We start from the raw sequence: 19972 nt of genomic DNA, 5'->3' as shown, positions 1-19972 counted from the left end.
TATAACCAAAAAAATATTAACATAGGCCCACTTAAAAAAATCATATTGTTTAAACTATTTAGCCCATTAGGTTAATGAGCCCAATACCCAAATATTTTCTAAAAACTAATAAAAAAAAGAATTTTGGGCGGCCCTAAGGGCACGTTTTTTCGAGCTCGAACAGGGTACATGAATTCTCAGGGCCGGCCCTGCACTTGGGTACCGAATATAACATCATTTCTTGTCTTGTGGTACTAAAAATCTTCGGGAAAGGAGGTGTTGAAATCACCGAACATTCCGTTCATGCAAGGGCGGATCATCTCATGCCACCTAAGTATTTTCTTTTAATCTTTATTCAATTGGATGTAGGATGAGTAGTAAAGAAAAGATTCATGCCCATCTTTTAGGATGAAAAAACAAAATTCAAATATGATGATGTAACGCTGAAGTGAAAGAGAGAAAGTTGCGAGATGGTGCAGAATGAAAAGAATCCATACATGATATAATGAATAATGTCATTAAGCCTTGTCATATTTTCATATTGCCTAGGTGATCGCTAAATAACTTGTATTTTTTGGAAGCTACTAAATACACTATTTCTTTTACCAGTTACACATCCCTTCTCTCACATACTTATGTGTGGGGCTCGTAACTTTTTCTCTCATAAATGGGTATAACTAGTAAAAGGAGGGGGTATTTTTTTTTGGAACAACGACTTTCTTGTGTTAGGCCACCACACTCCCTAAATTGAAGAGCTCTGTTGCCCCACTCCGGCCAGACTATGTTATCTTAACCGGACTCACGTTGGCTTCAGAGTTTGGCTTGGGCGTTCCTCCAGGAAACCATAGCGCCGATTGCCACTTGACAGACGTTGTGCCACCACAAAAGCTGAACACTCTTTGCCGTAACACACAGTGGGACGAAACCCGGATGAGCTCATAATAGAACGTGACATATTTGCAAATAAGCTAGACTCTATCCATCACTTCCTAATCCACGAAAGTGACACAATTTTTATAATCACATTTCATTATAGGCTAGAAAAATGAAATAGTAACACATGAGATGCAACGGATCCTTCATTTCTTTGTCTTTGACTTTCGAACTCGTCATCCACGTATTTTCACAAATCTGTATAAATAATCACATCAATGGTGCTGGAGCAGTTGAAAATCAAATCATTCACCCCAATTTTCAATTCATACCCGCTTCTTCTCCGTCACTACCCCTTCATCTATAAAATACCAGAAAATAAAACAAACTCATCCTTTGACTTTCTAAAAGTCATGCGATCCAGATCTCCAATACCCCATTCATCATCTCAAACTGCCATATGAATGATATTATGATGGCAAGCTTTTTACCCGTATTGTTGGTATTCTGTTTGATCAACGTCGGGTCGGGTCAAGAAGCCCCGTACAGGATCCACACATTGTTTTCAGTTGAATGCCAGAATTACTTCGACTGGCAGACGGTGGGCCTGGTTCACAGCTTCCGGAAGGCCCGTCAACCCGGCCCGATTACCCGTCTTCTTAGCTGCACTGATGAAGAGAAGAAGAAGTATAAAGGAATGAACTTGGCTCCCACTTTTGAAGTTCCTTCTATGAGTAGACACCCTAGAACTGGTGACTGGTAATTTTAGTAAATTTTGTTTATGAATATATTATTTATATGTGATGAAATTAGGTTTGTTAGTTTATTTGGATTTAGGTGTTTTAGTAAATGGGCATGTGTGCTTTTGTACCTAATTGTGCATGCATGATGCTAGAGTGTATTACATGATTGTGGTTTAGGGTTTTTTTTTATTTAAATTTTCCAGTATTTCATTTCAATAAATTTGGCAAATTACAAGCAGGTATACGGGCAACAAACTGTACCGCCATCCCCTTCTGAAAGTGATTTTGTGTTTTGAAAGTGATTATATAACATTTTGTTAATCAGAATCAGATAATTAGCTGCAGGGGATAGTAGTTAGATATGTTTGAAGTTTGACAATCAGATAATTATTTGTTTTGAGTGTTTGAAAAAAAAAAGTTATTTTTTTAAGGATTTACATGTAAAAATGACCCCTAAATGATCAGAAACTTAATATAAGTTTTAGTTAAGTTATTCAAATAATCGAGATCAGCTTCACTACACCCAAATACTAGCAAGTGATTAAATGCAACTTGGAAGCACATTAATCGGTTAATCACTTTCAAAACGCAATGCCAAACAGTTCCTAAAGAAAAGCATGGAAGATTTATTAATTAGAATGTTTGTTAGTGTTGTTCTGAATAGCTCATGAATTTACTCAAATGTTATAGGACTCAGCGTTCTTGCAGTATAATTGTACAATAATATATCTATTTATTCAACACAGGTACCCTGCAATTAACAAACCAGCAGGAGTTGTCCATTGGCTCAAACATAGTAAAGACGCACAAAACGTTGATTGGGTTGTTATACTGGATGCTGATATGATTATCAGAGGCCCAATTTTACCATGGGAGATTGGTGCAGAGAAAGGCAGACCCGTTGCTGCATATTACGGGTTTAAAAATAATTATTTTCATAATCTTGATTTTTAACTGTTGTGGAAGTTGTTATGTTACGTCAATACTCAATAGCCTTTTACCAGTTAGGAATTTACTAAAAAGCCCTGTGTTGACAATAATTTCTTGTCGATTAGGTACCTGGTGGGATGCGATAACATACTTGCCAAATTGCACACTAAAAATCCTGAACTATGCGATAAAGTCGGTGGGCTTTTAGCCATGCATATAGACGATCTTCGGGCCTTAGCACCAATGTGGCTTTCTAAAACAGAGGAAGTAAGAGAAGACAAAGCCCATTGGGCCACAAATATAACCGGTGATATTTATGGCAAGGGATGGATCAGTGAGATGTATGGATACTCATTCGGTGCAGCAGAGGTAAATTTACATAACTAATAATAAATATCTCCATCTTCTCTATTTGTTATAAATTTATTATAAACTGTTAGCTAATGTTATGTTAATTATCAGGTGGGACTTCGACACAAAATTAACGATAACCTAATGATCTACCCAGGATATATTCCACGAGAGGGTGTTGAACCTATTCTTATGCATTACGGGTTACCGTTTTCTGTTGTAATTCTGTTAACTAGAAGGGCAATTCGGCCATATAAAATGACCGAATTGGCCTTCTCGTTAACAGAAAAAATGGATTAAATTAACCCAGTGGACTGAAATGGCAACGGTGAAACCTTTTTGGACCCACAGGTAAAAAATGAAACCTTTGGACTAACCTGGTAAAATGACCCAAACCACAGGGACCAAATTGACATTTAACTCTTTCTTTTATTACACGGGTTTCTAACTTAGTTAAGTTAATACAACACAATAAACTGATAACCTAAACACTATATCAGCTTGTTATAAATATATCCAATCAGTGGTTTTTTTAAAAGCCCTTGATCATGAGCTTTTTGGAACAGAACCGTTCTTATAAAATTAATTATCTGACTAGTGTTTATTAATTTATATCACGTAATGACTTTAGATGTGTACATGTTCTTATAAAATGTGGCTGACAGGACGGGGTTTGGGATACAATCAAGTGGAGTTTAACCTTTGTTAGAGACTTAATGGACGTATGTTTATATTCGTACTTCTCAATGACGGATGATCTACGGAAACAAGACCCTCCAGGGGGTAGAATCGAAATTAGGTTCGACATGTTTTAACTTTTAATGTTTAAAAAATGAGTCATTTAGGCTCAACTACATGTTAAAAAGCTCGTTTTGTTGTTGGTGTTGCAGGGTGGTTTGTGTTCCTATAGCGCTCGTTGTTGGGTTGCTAGGGTTTGCGGTTGACTTTCCAGTGATCACAGTTATTGCAGTCCTTAAAGGCCCGTATATGTTGCTAAAAGGGTGGCACCGCTTGTTTCATGATTGTATAGGCCGAGAAGGCCCGTTTTTGGAAAGTATCTGTGTGCCATTTGCAGGTCTTGCAATCTTATTGTGGCCTTTTGCTGTTGCTGGAGCTGTGTTGGCGTCCATGTTGGCTGGAATCTTTCTTGGTTTTTATGCAGCTGTTGTTGCATATCAGGTCAATCATCATCTCTTATTGTTTGACTTTCAATGTCAAACAAACATCGTTTATACTACAAAGTCAACAGCTATTATAACAGCTTTATATTGAATCTAAATTGACCATGCAAGTATACATTTTGAAAAGGTGGATGTTGAAAATGTAGCCAATTCGATCTCAATTTTGAGTATGAAAGGTAATAGATTTGACCATAAAAGTCAAACTGTAACAGGAGTCATCTTTCTATCTGGGGATTTGCTATATTGTAGCTACATTGTCGATCTATGATGAATACAGCAACGATATTCTCGACATGCCTGAAGGATCTTGCTTTCCAAGGTATAATTACCGTTCTCTTGACAGTTTGTTACTTAACCTCTGTCTTCTTGGCTAATCTTCCACATGAACAGACCTAGGTACCGAAAGAATGCGGGCTTGCAATCCGGTTCAACAACACCTTCAGTCTCAAGACCAGTTTCCTTCAAAAACCCACCATCTCGGTCTAGTTCTTTCACCAACCCCATGATCGAGTTGAAACCCTTGGTGGTTAGTTACTCGAACCATTTACTTTACAAACATACTATTAAAAGGTGGCAGTTACGATCTGAGTAATGTGTTAATGACTTAATGTTAGTAAAATTTTAAACTTAGCTAAAATGGAAAGTAGTCAAATGTGTTGTGACCAGGTCAAACAAGTCAAAAGACCCTAGTAATGCTACAACATTATGATTTTTATAATCTTTGTAATACATTGACTATATTTAAAATTGAGATATTGGATTTAAATAACCTCAGCTTTCACCATTTGACCGATAACACTTCCAACTTACGAATTGTACCACGCCACTCCTAACTTTCAACTTATTTTCCTCTAGCACTTCCAAACTAACTGAACCATAACCTAGTTAGTTTTTTTTGCTGATGTGGCCTTTTTGATGACGTGGCACTTGTTTACTGACGTGGCATCTGACGTCAGCTAACTGGGAAAGGGTTCAGTTAGTTTGGGAGTGCCAAAGGAAAATAAGTTGAAAGTTGGGAGTGACGTGGTACAATTCGTAAGTTGGAGTGTTATCGGCCAAATGGTGAAACCTTGAAAGTTGAGGTTATTTAAATCCAATATCCCTTTAAAATTCTAACAATTGCACAAGAAAGTGTGGGGCCGGCTGCCCAACAAGAGTAATTTTTAACTATATTTAATAATTACTTGTTTTGATCCGTTACCCAACCCGCCAACATTTCCACCTCTAACATATAATATTAATATAATTTGCTAAACTTGATCCAATAAATGGTGTAGTTGCTCGATAGCTTATTTCAAGAATGTCGTCGACAAGGTGAATTTATGGTTTTAGATGGAGTAATAACCGTTAAAGAGATTGATGATGCAAAATCCGGGAAAGCTAGCGGAAGAGTGATTAGTATCGGTCTCCCAGCTTATTGTCTTTTTCAGACGCTTTTACGGTCTGCAAAAGCCAACAGTACCGGCATTTTACTAGGTAAACGAAAACGTTATGAGTTCCAATATTGAAAACAGTTCTTATTAACATTTTGTTATAATGAAAATTGTTTGCTCTCATTTTGTACTCTAGAGGATAATGTGACGGAGATAAATACTGCAAACAGGCCAAAAGATGGGTTCTATGACTGGTTCTTGAATCCACTTTTAGTCATGAAAGACCAGATTAAAGCTCAGAATCTTACTGATTCAGAAGCGGAATACTTGGGGAAACTAGTGATGTTGAGTGGTGATGCTGAGAAGCTGAAAAACTCGAATATTGGCCCACCGCCGGAATCAGAGCTTAGACGGGCTGAGCTTGATGCATTGGCCCGAAGGTAATAACAAATGTGGTGTGTCATGGTGGCAAGACCGGGTTGGGTAGCTGGTCAAAACTAGTTGAGACCAAAACGGGCCAGGTTGACCAAAAAACATTATCGTTAACTTTCTAATACATTAAATATGATTGCAAAATCAATATTTGTTACCTTTTTAAGTGGCTGGGCAACTTCGCATCCTTTTGACCCGTTCGGCCCTTTTGGGTCGGAATTGCCATCTCTACCCGTGTTCGGTCTGCGTAACACCTTGTTTTTTAATATGTTTTCATCAAGTTGATGTTGTTCTGATCAATGTATATATCTTGGAAAAGACTTCAAGGGATCACAAAGTCAATATCAAGGTACCCGACATACAGAAGGCGTTTTGAGAATAGCATAAAGGCGATATCAGAAGAACTTGACCGGAGGGATACTAATAGACGTGGGTCAGTATCAGGATCGGGGTCGGAGAGTACATTTGGCCGAAGGTTTAGCAACCAGAGATCTTTTAAAACTAAAACGAGTAACCAAGAAGATGATCAAGAGGTTGAAAGAGATATTGATGTAGTATAATTGGATTTTCCTTGTATTTAATCTTGATAGTCTATCAATAGAGATGTTGATGTAGTATAATTGGATTTTACTTGTATTTAATCTTGATGTAGTTAATCAGATTTCTAACAACAGCAGAATGCTAGTGGATATAGTATTGCAGGAAACGGTAGCGTGTTCTTTTATTTGGATCTTCAACATAGCGAAAGTTAAATAGTTAGACTGGAATGAGTGGTGTAATTGTTACGTTTGATTATTCTTTGTATTTGTATTTGTTCTTCCTAGCTTCTTGCTAGTTATTACTTAATATACACTATTTATCTGCTGTTGGAAAAAGTTAAGTAGTTTAAATTTTAAATATTCCCTATAATTTAAAGTCGCTACTATCACGATCACGATTACGAAAATAAAGTCACTATGCTCTTAACCCGGGCCGTCAAATGAATTTGCAAAGTCCACGCTCTTAATGTTGTGTCTATTAAATGACCATTTAAAGAGTATTAATAATTAATAAATTCTTTATATCTATACTCATCTTAAATTAATTATATATCTGTAATAACTTTTTTTTGGAGGCTAGATCACCCGGTTAGGCCTTTGGCCTTTGATCACCCAGGTCACGAGTAGGAACTTGCGGTTGGCATATTATTGTCAGTTTGAACCGGTGCCATAGTTCGCCCCCCGCAAGATTCAACCCTAAGACCTTCCGGATAGGAACCTCACATAAATGGGTAAACCTTCTCACCTCCCCTCAAACCAATTGGTCTGCGGATCATTGGCATCTGTAATAACTATTTAGATAATAAGTCTCTCATATATATATGTATTTGTTTCTTTATGTGTTATGTTTTTATTTCTTTCTTATACTCTTCAAATGGTTAAGTTTGTTCTCATATGAAAATGCGATCTAAGGATGGGAATGTGAGGATAGTTCTTGTTAGTGAAAGGTTAGGAACTATAAAATGGAGTGTTATAGCAAATGACTCTTTTATCTTATACATGGTTTCTACTGTTGTCATGTTATGGCAAATACCTCTATCTTATAGATGGTTTCTACTGTTGTCATGTTATAGCAAATGCCTCTTTTATCTTATAGATGGTTTCTGTTGTTGTCATTGAGTATAATTAGATTTTTCAAATTTATTAACCAAATATGATGTTTCATTTATGTTGAGATTAGGTTATATTACAAAACAAATTTTTAACCATTGCTAGTTGATACCTAAATATTATGTTGAGTATGTTTCTAATGAGAAGTATGGGGTGCGAGGGGAGGCCACCTAAATATTATGTTGCGGCACTTGGGCAGAGCCGGCCCTGAAGGAGGGCGGGGAGGACAACCGAACAGAGCCCGGGATTTCGTAGGGCACGCAATTTTAAAAAAAAAATCCGATATTATATATGTAAAAAAAAATTTAATAGGGTATAACCAAAAAAATATTAACATAGGCCCACTTAAAAAAATCATATTGTTTAAACTATTTAGCCCATTAGGTTAATGAGCCCAATACCCAAATATTTTCTAAAAACTAATAAAAAAAAGAATTTTGGGCGGCCCTAAGGGCACGTTTTTTCGAGCTCGAACAGGGTACATGAATTCTCAGGGCCGGCCCTGCACTTGGGTACCGAATATAACATCATTTCTTGTCTTGTGGTACTAAAAATCTTCGGGAAAGGAGGTGTTGAAATCACCGAACATTCCGTTCATGCAAGGGCGGATCATCTCATGCCACCTAAGTATTTTCTTTTAATCTTTATTCAATTGGATGTAGGATGAGTAGTAAAGAAAAGATTCATGCCCATCTTTTAGGATGAAAAAACAAAATTCAAATATGATGATGTAACGCTGAAGTGAAAGAGAGAAAGTTGCGAGATGGTGCAGAATGAAAAGAATCCATACATGATATAATGAATAATGTCATTAAGCCTTGTCATATTTTCATATTGCCTAGGTGATCGCTAAATAACTTGTATTTTTTGGAAGCTACTAAATACACTATTTCTTTTACCAGTTACACATCCCTTCTCTCACATACTTATGTGTGGGGCTCGTAACTTTTTCTCTCATAAATGGGTATAACTAGTAAAAGGAGGGGGTATTTTTTTTTGGAACAACGACTTTCTTGTGTTAGGCCACCACACTCCCTAAATTGAAGAGCTCTGTTGCCCCACTCCGGCCAGACTATGTTATCTTAACCGGACTCACGTTGGCTTCAGAGTTTGGCTTGGGCGTTCCTCCAGGAAACCATAGCGCCGATTGCCACTTGACAGACGTTGTGCCACCACAAAAGCTGAACACTCTTTGCCGTAACACACAGTGGGACGAAACCCGGATGAGCTCATAATAGAACGTGACATATTTGCAAATAAGCTAGACTCTATCCATCACTTCCTAATCCACGAAAGTGACACAATTTTTATAATCACATTTCATTATAGGCTAGAAAAATGAAATAGTAACACATGAGATGCAACGGATCCTTCATTTCTTTGTCTTTGACTTTCGAACTCGTCATCCACGTATTTTCACAAATCTGTATAAATAATCACATCAATGGTGCTGGAGCAGTTGAAAATCAAATCATTCACCCCAATTTTCAATTCATACCCGCTTCTTCTCCGTCACTACCCCTTCATCTATAAAATACCAGAAAATAAAACAAACTCATCCTTTGACTTTCTAAAAGTCATGCGATCCAGATCTCCAATACCCCATTCATCATCTCAAACTGCCATATGAATGATATTATGATGGCAAGCTTTTTACCCGTATTGTTGGTATTCTGTTTGATCAACGTCGGGTCGGGTCAAGAAGCCCCGTACAGGATCCACACATTGTTTTCAGTTGAATGCCAGAATTACTTCGACTGGCAGACGGTGGGCCTGGTTCACAGCTTCCGGAAGGCCCGTCAACCCGGCCCGATTACCCGTCTTCTTAGCTGCACTGATGAAGAGAAGAAGAAGTATAAAGGAATGAACTTGGCTCCCACTTTTGAAGTTCCTTCTATGAGTAGACACCCTAGAACTGGTGACTGGTAATTTTAGTAAATTTTGTTTATGAATATATTATTTATATGTGATGAAATTAGGTTTGTTAGTTTATTTGGATTTAGGTGTTTTAGTAAATGGGCATGTGTGCTTTTGTACCTAATTGTGCATGCATGATGCTAGAGTGTATTACATGATTGTGGTTTAGGGTTTTTTTTTATTTAAATTTTCCAGTATTTCATTTCAATAAATTTGGCAAATTACAAGCAGGTATACGGGCAACAAACTGTACCGCCATCCCCTTCTGAAAGTGATTTTGTGTTTTGAAAGTGATTATATAACATTTTGTTAATCAGAATCAGATAATTAGCTGCAGGGGATAGTAGTTAGATATGTTTGAAGTTTGACAATCAGATAATTATTTGTTTTGAGTGTTTGAAAAAAAAAAGTTATTTTTTTAAGGATTTACATGTAAAAATGACCCCTAAATGATCAGAAACTTAATATAAGTTTTAGTTAAGTTATTCAAATAATCGAGATCAGCTTCACTACACCCAAATACTAGCAAGTGATTAAATGCAACTTGGAAGCACATTAATCGGTTAATCACTTTCAAAACGCAATGCCAAACAGTTCCTAAAGAAAAGCATGGAAGATTTATTAATTAGAATGTTTGTTAGTGTTGTTCTGAATAGCTCATGAATTTACTCAAATGTTATAGGACTCAGCGTTCTTGCAGTATAATTGTACAATAATATATCTATTTATTCAACACAGGTACCCTGCAATTAACAAACCAGCAGGAGTTGTCCATTGGCTCAAACATAGTAAAGACGCACAAAACGTTGATTGGGTTGTTATACTGGATGCTGATATGATTATCAGAGGCCCAATTTTACCATGGGAGATTGGTGCAGAGAAAGGCAGACCCGTTGCTGCATATTACGGGTTTAAAAATAATTATTTTCATAATCTTGATTTTTAACTGTTGTGGAAGTTGTTATGTTACGTCAATACTCAATAGCCTTTTACCAGTTAGGAATTTACTAAAAAGCCCTGTGTTGACAATAATTTCTTGTCGATTAGGTACCTGGTGGGATGCGATAACATACTTGCCAAATTGCACACTAAAAATCCTGAACTATGCGATAAAGTCGGTGGGCTTTTAGCCATGCATATAGACGATCTTCGGGCCTTAGCACCAATGTGGCTTTCTAAAACAGAGGAAGTAAGAGAAGACAAAGCCCATTGGGCCACAAATATAACCGGTGATATTTATGGCAAGGGATGGATCAGTGAGATGTATGGATACTCATTCGGTGCAGCAGAGGTAAATTTACATAACTAATAATAAATATCTCCATCTTCTCTATTTGTTATAAATTTATTATAAACTGTTAGCTAATGTTATGTTAATTATCAGGTGGGACTTCGACACAAAATTAACGATAACCTAATGATCTACCCAGGATATATTCCACGAGAGGGTGTTGAACCTATTCTTATGCATTACGGGTTACCGTTTTCTGTTGGAAACTGGTCTTTTAGTAAACTGGAACACCATGAAGATGGTATTGTTTATGACTGTGGGCGGCTTTTTCCCGAACCGCCTTATCCTCGAGAGGTAATAAATTATGAGCTTAATTGGTAACAAAATAGCTTAGTAAAAGTTTGTCTAGATTAGTTAGGGGTGTGCAGGTCGGTTCGGTTTTTGGAACAGTATTACGTAAGATTCAAAAATTAATATTATAATCCAAAATTTAAGAATCTTTCTTAGATGTTTACATTTAAATTATTATATTTAGCCTTTTTAATTAATACTGTAAACCTAACCTTCTAATCTATTTTTATCTTTCTCTGAAGTTTTAATAAGACGTTTTCTTTTATAATACTTTGAAAATCATTTAATTTTTATATTAAATTTTGTTATTTCTTGTACACAATAGATAAATCATTTCAGTTATAAATAAACATAAAATTATATGGACTGGGCCTTCTGTTGTAACTTATCAGTTCGGTTCTTTTTTTTTTTTTCGGTTTTTGAAAATGGTTATCCGAAAACCGAACCAAAATTTTTGGTTATTAAAAATCTGAGAACCGAACCGTCGGTTTTGTTTCGGTTACGGTTCGGTTATTTCGGTTTTCTGCTCACCCCTAAGATTAGGTACAATGCCCATATGAATTGTTTGAGGCTCTTGATTACTTATCTTAACCTGATTCCATGTGTGTTCGTGTACTTTTTTTTTCTTTTGTTACTACTGTATTTATCTTCTTTTATCTTTTTTTTTTTCTTCTGTGCAGTTGCGAGCAATGGAAACTGATCAATACAAACTAAGGGGAATGTTGCTGAATATAGAATGTATAAATACACTAAATCAAGGTCTCATGTTACAACACGCAGCTTCCGGCTGCCCGAAGCCAAAATGGTCAAAATATCTGAGTTTCTTGAGAAGCAAAAACTTCAATGAGATGACTGGACCAAAAGGTTTGACACCTCAGAGCCTGCAAATAATGGAAATACACCATGAAGAACAACACGACGAATATGAACCTGCAAAACCAGATACGAAAATCCACACGCTTTTCTCCACAGAATGTACTCCGTATTTTGATTGGCAAACCGTTGGTCTGATGCACAGTTTCAACCTAAGTGGACAACCGGGAAATATTACGAGGCTCTTAAGTTGTACAGAAGAAGATCTGAAACAATATAAAGGCCATGATTTGGCTCCCACACATTACGTCCCATCTATGAGCCGTCATCCATTAACAGGCGATTGGTAAATGTTCGTTGAACTTTTTCCTTGTTTAATCATGTGTGAATTAAGTAGACTGTGATATGTTGTTTATGTGTGCATGCCATTTTCAGGTATCCAGCTATAAATAAACCTGCTGCAGTGCTTCATTGGCTTAATCACGTAAAAACTGATGCAGAATATATTGTAATTCTTGATGCGGATATGATCTTGAGAGGACCGATTACACCATGGGAGTTCAAAGCAGCACGTGGCAGACCGGTTTCAACTCCCTATGAGTAAGACACCTTATATTACAGTTGGCAAAATGGTACATTGGTGCGATTGGACGTGTTGGGTACCGGGTCAAAACAGGTTTGGGTTAACATGGGTCTGGCTGGCCTGACAGGAAAACACTATTTTGTTCATTTTCAGAACTTTTTAAAGATAAATGATGCATTTTTTATAATTACCTAAATGATTTTTTTTTTCACATTTAATTTATAAAAAGATTTAGCAGTTGAATATTATTAAAATTAGACTTTGGACTTTGAACCTACTTGACCTGTTTCCCTTTTAGCTATTTTTTAAAAATTATAAATTTATAATCCAGCCTCTCATACCGTTATGTTTGTGCACATTTTTTCAAAATTGACAATAAGATAGGAAGATCATGATGGAATACGTATAGGATGATCTGTCCGTCATAATTTTTAGTTAGTTATAAATTTTTTTTTTTTGGAAAATTCTCGCAGCTATCTTATTGGATGTGATAATGAGCTGGCAAAACTCCATACAAGCCATCCTGAAGCATGTGACAAAGTTGGTGGCGTGATAGTGATGCACATTGACGATCTCAGAAAGTTTGCAATCTTATGGTTGCATAAAACAGAGGAAGTCAGAGCCGACACTGCTCATTACGGGAAAAATATAACCGGAGATATCTATGAATCTGGTTGGATTAGTGAAATGTATGGTTATTCTTTTGGTGCAGCAGAGGTAATCTTCTTTACTAATCATGAATTATAACATGCAAATAATTTTTTTAATTATTTTTTCTTTGTTCAGCTGAAGTTGCACCATGTTATAAGCGACAAGATATTAATATACCCAGGGTATGTTCCTGAACCTGGTGTTAACTATCGGGTTTTCCACTACGGGTTAGAGTTCAGTGTCGGGAACTGGAGCTTTGACAAAGCGAACTGGAGAACCACTGACATGGTCAACAGATGCTGGGCCAAGTTTCCCGACCCGCCTGACCCGTCAGAAGCTGACCAAACAAATGTCGACACGCTCCAACGTGACTTACTAAGCATAGAATGCGGAAAAACGTTGAATGAAGCTCTTCTGTTGCACCATGAAAGGAGGGGGTGTGGTGACCCGAATTCCCTGGGCCCGCCAGACCCAGAAACGGTCAATGAAGACATCATGGCTAGCAAGTTTGACCAAGTTGATGAAATTAATCATGTAACAAGTAATACGTCTGCATCGGTAGTGGATTTTTCTGCGGAATCCAACCAAACGTTTCTTGATTTTAGATTTTGGATGATATTTTTATGGGGGTCGTCGGTTTTGGGTGTTGGGTTGGTGATGATGGTGATACTTAGAGGGCGTAAAGGGAAGAAAAGAGGCAAAGGTTTAAAGAACAGGAGAAGATCATCACATCCAGGGTTCTGGGACAATACTGAGCAAGATAGGACCGTTCATGGTGCTGACGTGGCTTGAAAACGTTTAGGATAATTTGGTGAAATGGTGAATGATTGAACATTAATTTAGCATATATTGGGGGATGGTTCAAAGTACTGAAATCTTGACGAGAAATGTGTAATTTGTTGTAATGTTAGTTTACATCCAGTTTTAAGTCTGGAGAATGTAGATTTTGGTTGAAAGTTGAGATTGTAAGAGTTAAAACGCATAATACCAGGGATGAATGTTTCTATTGTGATCTGCATTTTATCTTTTATAGTGTGTGTTAAGCATTCTGTTGAATGATTATCTAATTATTACGTTATTAAGTCGCATAATGCAGAACTTTTAATTATGGGGGCAAAAAATAGGTCAGGTCAAAAATGAGTTGGGTAAAAAAATAAACATATGATGATGATATATTTACATAAAACAAATTAATATAACTTGAAAGGAATAGTTTACTAAACATGATGCTTGTCCTCTATGTACTTTCATCTTTTAAAAATGTTCAATGATGATTTTTATACAACTAGAGTTGCATAAATGTTAAAAATGTCAGTTATACTATTACGTAAACATTTGCTTTATAAGTTGTTCGTAAAAAAACATCTATCAACCATTGTGGTTGCAACGTGCAAAACTCATGCTAGTATTAATAAGCGTAAACCAAAGGATAAGATAGACGTTTCTTTATTGTCACCGTCACCCTAGCAAGGTACGCGCTCAACCTTGCAACCACTAATTTCGATGCATCAAAGTTAAAACATGAGTCACACAGACTCAAAGCCACCATATGTTAACCTAACTACACTCTTGAATATGCAAATCCAAGCAATAAAACTTATATAATAATATTATTTGGTGTTGTTGCTCTTATGTACTAGAGAACCTGAGTTAAGATAATATTTCAATCATGTTCAACATTTATATATTTCTTTACATCCCAAGCTATAGGTCATTTTTGTACTACTAATAGATTCAATCACAACTAGTGTTTCTTAGGATCATCAAGAAAACAAAAATGATCCAATCAGACAACAAACCAAATGCAGATACCAACAACTCAACAGGATCAGATTCTAACTCAAAAACAATCTCAAACTTCCAAGATACCACAAATACACAACTCAAATACACAAACTATCTACATCTCTCTTTCTCCTTAGAGAAGCATGTGTTTTCTTCTTCATTCTTTGCTTCTCAGCCTTCTCCAGCTGCTCCACTCTTCGACTTAACGAGTTAATCATCCGCATCTGCATCTCATTCCTCTCAGATATCTGACTCATCATCTTCATAATCTTCTCATTATCACCCCTCAGATCCTCTAATATTACTCTGTTTCCTTCGGAATAATCCGCACAATTGTGTTTCTCTGCAGCATCATCATCTTTTCCCCCAAAATGAGTCATATTTACAACAGGACTAGTTTCCATAGCTTCCACTTCACCAATTACATCTTCACCAGGATTACAATTCTCAACAACTTCCTTTACATCTTTATCGTCCCCAATCGCTTCATGATTTTCAACTCTGTCATCAACAGAATTAGAGGCGGCTTCTGTGGCTTGATCTAATGTACTTGTACGAACATTATCAGGAGAATCAATTTCACCAGGTGAATTTGAATCTAGGGTTTGGTGATCAATTGAATCCACCTTCTCCTGTAATCCAATTGCTTTCTTAGTTACAGCTTTCCTCAAATCCCTAATGCCACAATCAACACCGCGAATGGAATCCAATTTGAAAAGCAAAGACATTAGGGTTTCATTCACCCTCAGCCTCTCCTTCGCATCCCTACGAATTAAACTAACAACTTCCGTATCGTCAATTCTTCGTTCAATATCGTAAACCTCGTTTCTGATAGAAGCGATCTTCTTCACGCTCTTCCTCACCAGAAAGCCTCTGAAGAGTTTCTGGATGTTAAGAACTGCTGAATCCTTTAACTTCGATATTGTGGTTGGTGGTTGATTGGATGAGACAAAGTGGACCGGCACAGAAACGACTTTTGGTGACGATTTTTGTTGTGCTTGTTGAACCGGAACGGATCGGGAAAAGCTCCATGGCTGTTGTTTTCTGAAAAACGGATCGTTCATCATGTATTACCTCTGCTTACGATGAAAATATCTGAGAATTTGATTTACAGAATTTTGATATTTTGAATGGATGATTTTAGGTATATTTATATATGGATGGGTTTGATGTTAAGGAAGGAAGGAAGGTATGTTCTACAACATTCTGGATCCGGTCTGATATTTTAGCAGGGATATTCATTCATCTAGATGGAAGTAGAATCTTCTATAAACCGTTTCCTCTCTACCAACGAACACTTTCGTTCACAACTTTCAATCAAATTTCGTCATGTCATCAACTATTATTTCATTACCAGTGATGGATTTTAGTGAAAATACCATTACTCACCACCACATCCAACAATTTCCCTCACAACCAACAATTTCCCTCACCACCCAACACTTCTTCACGCGTGATAATTTCCACGTGTTTTAAATTTGACGCGTTATATACATGGGTGGCGGTAGTGTTTTGTTTTGTATAACTCGTTATATATCATCATCACGGGCTAAAAGGTGACTGCCCCGGGTGGCCTAAATGGGAAAGTGAATAAGGTGTTGTTACGCGTTTAAGTTTACACGCAAAATCCATTAAAATCATAGTCACCTAATGCGCGGTTCGCTTTGGTTCGGGTTCGCGATTCGCTAGTTGGGATGAATTCGATTCAGAGGGGGTAGGTTCATTTTGGTGCGATCCGGTACGATTCGGTTCGGTATACCATTCCGTCCGATTCGATATACGCATTTCTTAATGAAATAAGAAAAAAAAGTAAACAATTAAAAAATGTTTTAGGTTAAAGTTGAAAAAAGTAAAAGTATTAGGTCTAAGGATAAATATGTAACTTAATACAAAAAGCTTTAAGTTAAAAATTATAATAACACAAAGAGAAAAACGCCCGGATAGTCCCTGTGGTTTGCCTATTTTTCACCTTTAGTCCCTAACTTTCTAAAATTACAGCTATAGTCCCCAACTTTTGCAACTTCGTTATCGGATAGTCCCTGGCGTGGATAGGGGTTAGTTTTCCTAGTTAAGTGACTGTGAAATTACCTAAATGCCCTTCATATTAAAATATAACAATTAAAACATTAAATCAAAATATATTACATATGAGATATCAGGTGGGCCCACACTTTTTACTTAAAACCTAAAACCACCCTCCACCGCCTCTAACCTCCGCCTAAATCAACCCCTACACCCCTTCTACCACCGCCTCTACCTTATCACTGTTCAAAAAATTGAAATGGCTTTATTGATATATAAAGAATTACACAGAAGATGAAGCCTTTTAGGCTGTGAACCAAAACAAGAACAAAAGCCTGAAAGGCTGTTGAACAAAAAGCAAGAACAGAGACTAACAAGGATGATCAATTTTATAAAGAGATGTTATCTTCTTTTTTGTTATTTTAACCAGCAGCCCCAAAAACCCTACATCGAACAAAGCTTATGCAAGACCAAACCTGCAAATTGCCTAAAACTGACACGATTTTCAGTCGACATGCTCCATCTATTATTTTTATGGATGAAATCGATAATATTAGATCTGCCCGGATGGAATCTGGAAGTGGGAATGGTGACAGTGAAGTACAACGAACTATGCTCGAGCTTCTCAATCAGCTTGACAGATTTCAGCCTCTGATCTCAAACACCTGCCGCAGGTTGCCGGAGATATTTGCAGGTTTCCGACGATTTGTAAACTGTAGCCGGAGATATTCGCAGGTTGCCGGCGACAATGATGGCGGTGATTGTTTGTGATTTATGATAATGGTTGTGATTGAATACAGGTTGCCGGTGACAATGATGATGGTGGTTGTTTGTGATTTGGGTGGTGGTTGATCCTTGTTTACATTGTTTACAGAGAAAGAGAGAAAATTGTAAGGGTGGGGGTGGGTCCCATATGTATTTATTATAATTTTTTAATGTTTAATTTATTAGTTTTTTAATGATAAGGGCATTTAGGTAATTTCACATCCACTTACTACCAAAAACTAACCCCTATCCGCGCCAAGGACTATCCGGGAACGAAATTGCAAAAGTTGGGGACTATAGCTGTAATTTTAGAAAGTTAGAGACTAAAGGTAAAGAAATGGCAAGCCACAGGGACTATCCGGACATTTTTTCTCTCTCTAACACAAACATAAAAGATGAAATATGTAAAATAAAAGAGGTTTAGGTTAAAATAGATTAAAGAAACGCAACTGTCATATTATGTACAGCCTCCATCTCCATCGTCTCCTCCATTTTCACCATCGTCTCCTCCATTTTCACTAGGGTTCAACATCACAGGTAAGGTTTAATTTTTTCATCTTCATCACCTTTCTTGAGCATAAAACTTTAATTTCACATCTTTGTACATAAAAGAAATTCGTTGAATTGATGAAGGAAATCCGCTGAATTGATAAAGGAAATTCGCTGAATTGATGAACATGATGCGCTGAATTGAAGAACAAGATACGTGAATTGGCACCGTCTTATACGCATACAAATTCCGTATGGTACGAAACGTACCAAAACGAAATTCGCATCTTTTTAAGCGAATTATGTGACTATGACTAAAAGTACGTAGTTTTGATTAAAACATCCCAAAAAAGTGGAAACTAGATTAACACATCTCTGCTCTGAGTTGCGTTTGTTAGATCCATCTTGCTCATTCATCCCTCCCATCAAGAACTCCCCAAGATGATGACCTGATGTCATCACCTGTTAGGTGTATATGGTATCATTAACCATAAACCATTTAAATCTTTTTATTGCAAAACCAATTCCATTTTTATTATATCTTTCTTCCTGCTACGCTACATGGATACCAAATTTCAGAATTCTCTCAACTAGTCATAATCGCAATAGGGACTCCATAATATCTTATATAGTTATGCAAATCACAATTACCAATGACCCTAAGGTTTGCTCTATTCTTTAGATGCTAGAATCGAAATTAATCATAAAATGACGCCGGAGAAATTGGAAAAACAGGAGCAAAGAGGTGATTTTGGAATGTTGAAATGAATGAACAAGGTTTCCACTTTTAGGGATGTTTGCGTAAGCTTAGACGCGCAACAGTACCGTATTCCCTTCCCCCAAGTTAAAAACCAGTAAGGAAATAATACTGTTAATATAAAAATAGGAAGAACATGATATGAATTAGTTTGAGGAAATCACTGAAAATGTCCAACAAAATACCATCCATCATCTCTATATCCAACGTCATCATCATTGTAATCATAATCATCAGCTGTGTCGTCATCATAACTTTCACGGCTAACTAAGTAAGCTAAAGCGTCGATAGCCGAAGTGCCATCCGAACAACTGATTAGTTCACGATTAGATACGCTAGATCTCAGCTTCATGGTTCCTTTGGCCTTGTCTTTGGACTTGCAAACCGGATGGATATGACAACCTAGGCATCTGGCTGTAGCGCATTTTCCGGTGAATTTGGACTGATTTGTGGGCTTGCTTGAAACTTTGGTGAATAAACCAGTGACGGAGGCTGAATCTACCGTTTTAATGTATCGCCTTTGGCGAGACAAGGGAGTGGGGAGGATTGGGTAGCTCCTAACAACACCGTGTTGACGACCCTCTCGCTTCATTGCTACTATGATAGTGAGGGCTGATGGTTTTAGGTGCAGAATTATGGTCACTATTTTATAGAAGAATTAAAGAGGTAGGATTGTTAAACAAGGTGGTTTACTTGGGGAAGAAGATGGTTTGCTTGGTCAATTATGTGTGTTCCACAAGGCTTAACTTGTTTTTTTTTTTTTTTTAATTATTAATAAAATAATAATAATAATGTTATACGTAGCCGGTTAGAAATTTGTTTGACTATAATAACACTTTTAATATTTCTTTGCTTGATTTTACCAATAAATCATTCCGATATGCGTTAGCATAAAAACAGTTGGAAATAAATTAATTAGATATACGTTTTGCAGTAAGAATTTCATCGTGTATCTCCCGGTGTTGGTTTTTAGGTTCTAAAGTAGTGGCTTAAGATTATATACAAAACAGCAATCGTGATCAATGCGTTGCTTTAAGGTAAGTGATCTTTGTTATTAAAATACTTACCATTTAATTGAATGTTATGCATAGAGCTAT

General features: G+C 36.8%; 4 protein-coding genes across 4 annotated transcripts; 2 read left to right on the top strand and 2 right to left on the bottom strand.

The window, feature by feature from the left end:
• Positions 1 to 1050: 1050 nt before the first annotated feature.
• LOC110904159 (uncharacterized membrane protein At3g27390-like) lies at positions 1051 to 6629 on the top strand. Its single transcript, XM_022149987.2, has 11 exons — positions 1051 to 1611; positions 2342 to 2512; positions 2651 to 2894; positions 2988 to 3227; positions 3542 to 3675; positions 3767 to 4055; positions 4270 to 4376; positions 4448 to 4583; positions 5335 to 5533; positions 5627 to 5870; positions 6182 to 6629. The coding sequence occupies exons 5-11, from the start codon at positions 3593 to 3595 to the stop codon at positions 6420 to 6422; spliced, it is 1299 nt and encodes a 432-aa protein (XP_022005679.1). The 5' UTR covers positions 1051 to 1611; positions 2342 to 2512; positions 2651 to 2894; positions 2988 to 3227; positions 3542 to 3592; the 3' UTR covers positions 6423 to 6629.
• A 2240-nt stretch (positions 6630 to 8869) lies between these two features.
• LOC110904156 (peptidyl serine alpha-galactosyltransferase) lies at positions 8870 to 14113 on the top strand. The gene is made up of 8 exons (XM_022149985.2): positions 8870 to 9436; positions 10167 to 10337; positions 10476 to 10719; positions 10813 to 11013; positions 11691 to 12169; positions 12259 to 12423; positions 12880 to 13123; positions 13193 to 14113. Exons 1-8 carry the CDS (start codon positions 9138 to 9140, stop codon positions 13847 to 13849), a joined length of 2460 nt encoding a protein of 819 aa, XP_022005677.1. The 5' UTR covers positions 8870 to 9137; the 3' UTR covers positions 13850 to 14113.
• Positions 14114 to 14940: 827 nt separating this feature from the next.
• On the bottom strand, positions 14941 to 15909 carry LOC110907527 (BAG family molecular chaperone regulator 6). The gene has a single exon (XM_022152497.1). It carries the CDS (start codon positions 15907 to 15909, stop codon positions 14941 to 14943), a length of 969 nt encoding a protein of 322 aa, XP_022008189.1.
• Positions 15910 to 18883: 2974 nt separating this feature from the next.
• LOC110906029 lies at positions 18884 to 19512 on the bottom strand. Its single transcript, XM_022151376.2, has one exon. It carries the CDS (start codon positions 19465 to 19467, stop codon positions 19036 to 19038), a length of 432 nt encoding a protein of 143 aa, XP_022007068.1. The 5' UTR covers positions 19468 to 19512; the 3' UTR covers positions 18884 to 19035.
• Positions 19513 to 19972: the final 460 nt, after the last annotated feature.

The sequence above is a fragment of the Helianthus annuus genome, chromosome 14 (genome assembly GCF_002127325.2).
Source record: "Helianthus annuus cultivar XRQ/B chromosome 14, HanXRQr2.0-SUNRISE, whole genome shotgun sequence".
Lineage (NCBI taxonomy): Eukaryota > Viridiplantae > Streptophyta > Magnoliopsida > Asterales > Asteraceae > Helianthus > Helianthus annuus.
This window is presented reverse-complemented; position numbering and strand designations above follow the sequence as displayed.

Excerpts from the sequence above, each read along its gene's own strand:
- LOC110904159 (XM_022149987.2), top strand. The coding sequence starts at position 3,593 with ATGGACGTATGTTTATATTCGTACTTCTCAATGACGGATGATCTACGG. Across the intron at positions 4,584-5,334 it reads TCGAGTTGAAACCCTTGGTG|TTGCTCGATAGCTTATTTCA; the intron begins GTTAGTTACTCG and ends TAAATGGTGTAG. Across the intron at positions 5,871-6,181 it reads CTTGATGCATTGGCCCGAAG|ACTTCAAGGGATCACAAAGT; the intron begins GTAATAACAAAT and ends ATCTTGGAAAAG.
- LOC110904156 (XM_022149985.2), top strand. The coding sequence starts at position 9,138 with ATGAATGATATTATGATGGCAAGCTTTTTACCCGTATTGTTGGTATTC. Across the intron at positions 11,014-11,690 it reads AACCGCCTTATCCTCGAGAG|TTGCGAGCAATGGAAACTGA; the intron begins GTAATAAATTAT and ends TCTTCTGTGCAG. Across the intron at positions 13,124-13,192 it reads ATTCTTTTGGTGCAGCAGAG|CTGAAGTTGCACCATGTTAT; the intron begins GTAATCTTCTTT and ends TTCTTTGTTCAG.
- LOC110907527 (XM_022152497.1), bottom strand. The coding sequence starts at position 15,909 with ATGATGAACGATCCGTTTTTCAGAAAACAACAGCCATGGAGCTTTTCC.
- LOC110906029 (XM_022151376.2), bottom strand. The coding sequence starts at position 19,467 with ATGAAGCGAGAGGGTCGTCAACACGGTGTTGTTAGGAGCTACCCAATC.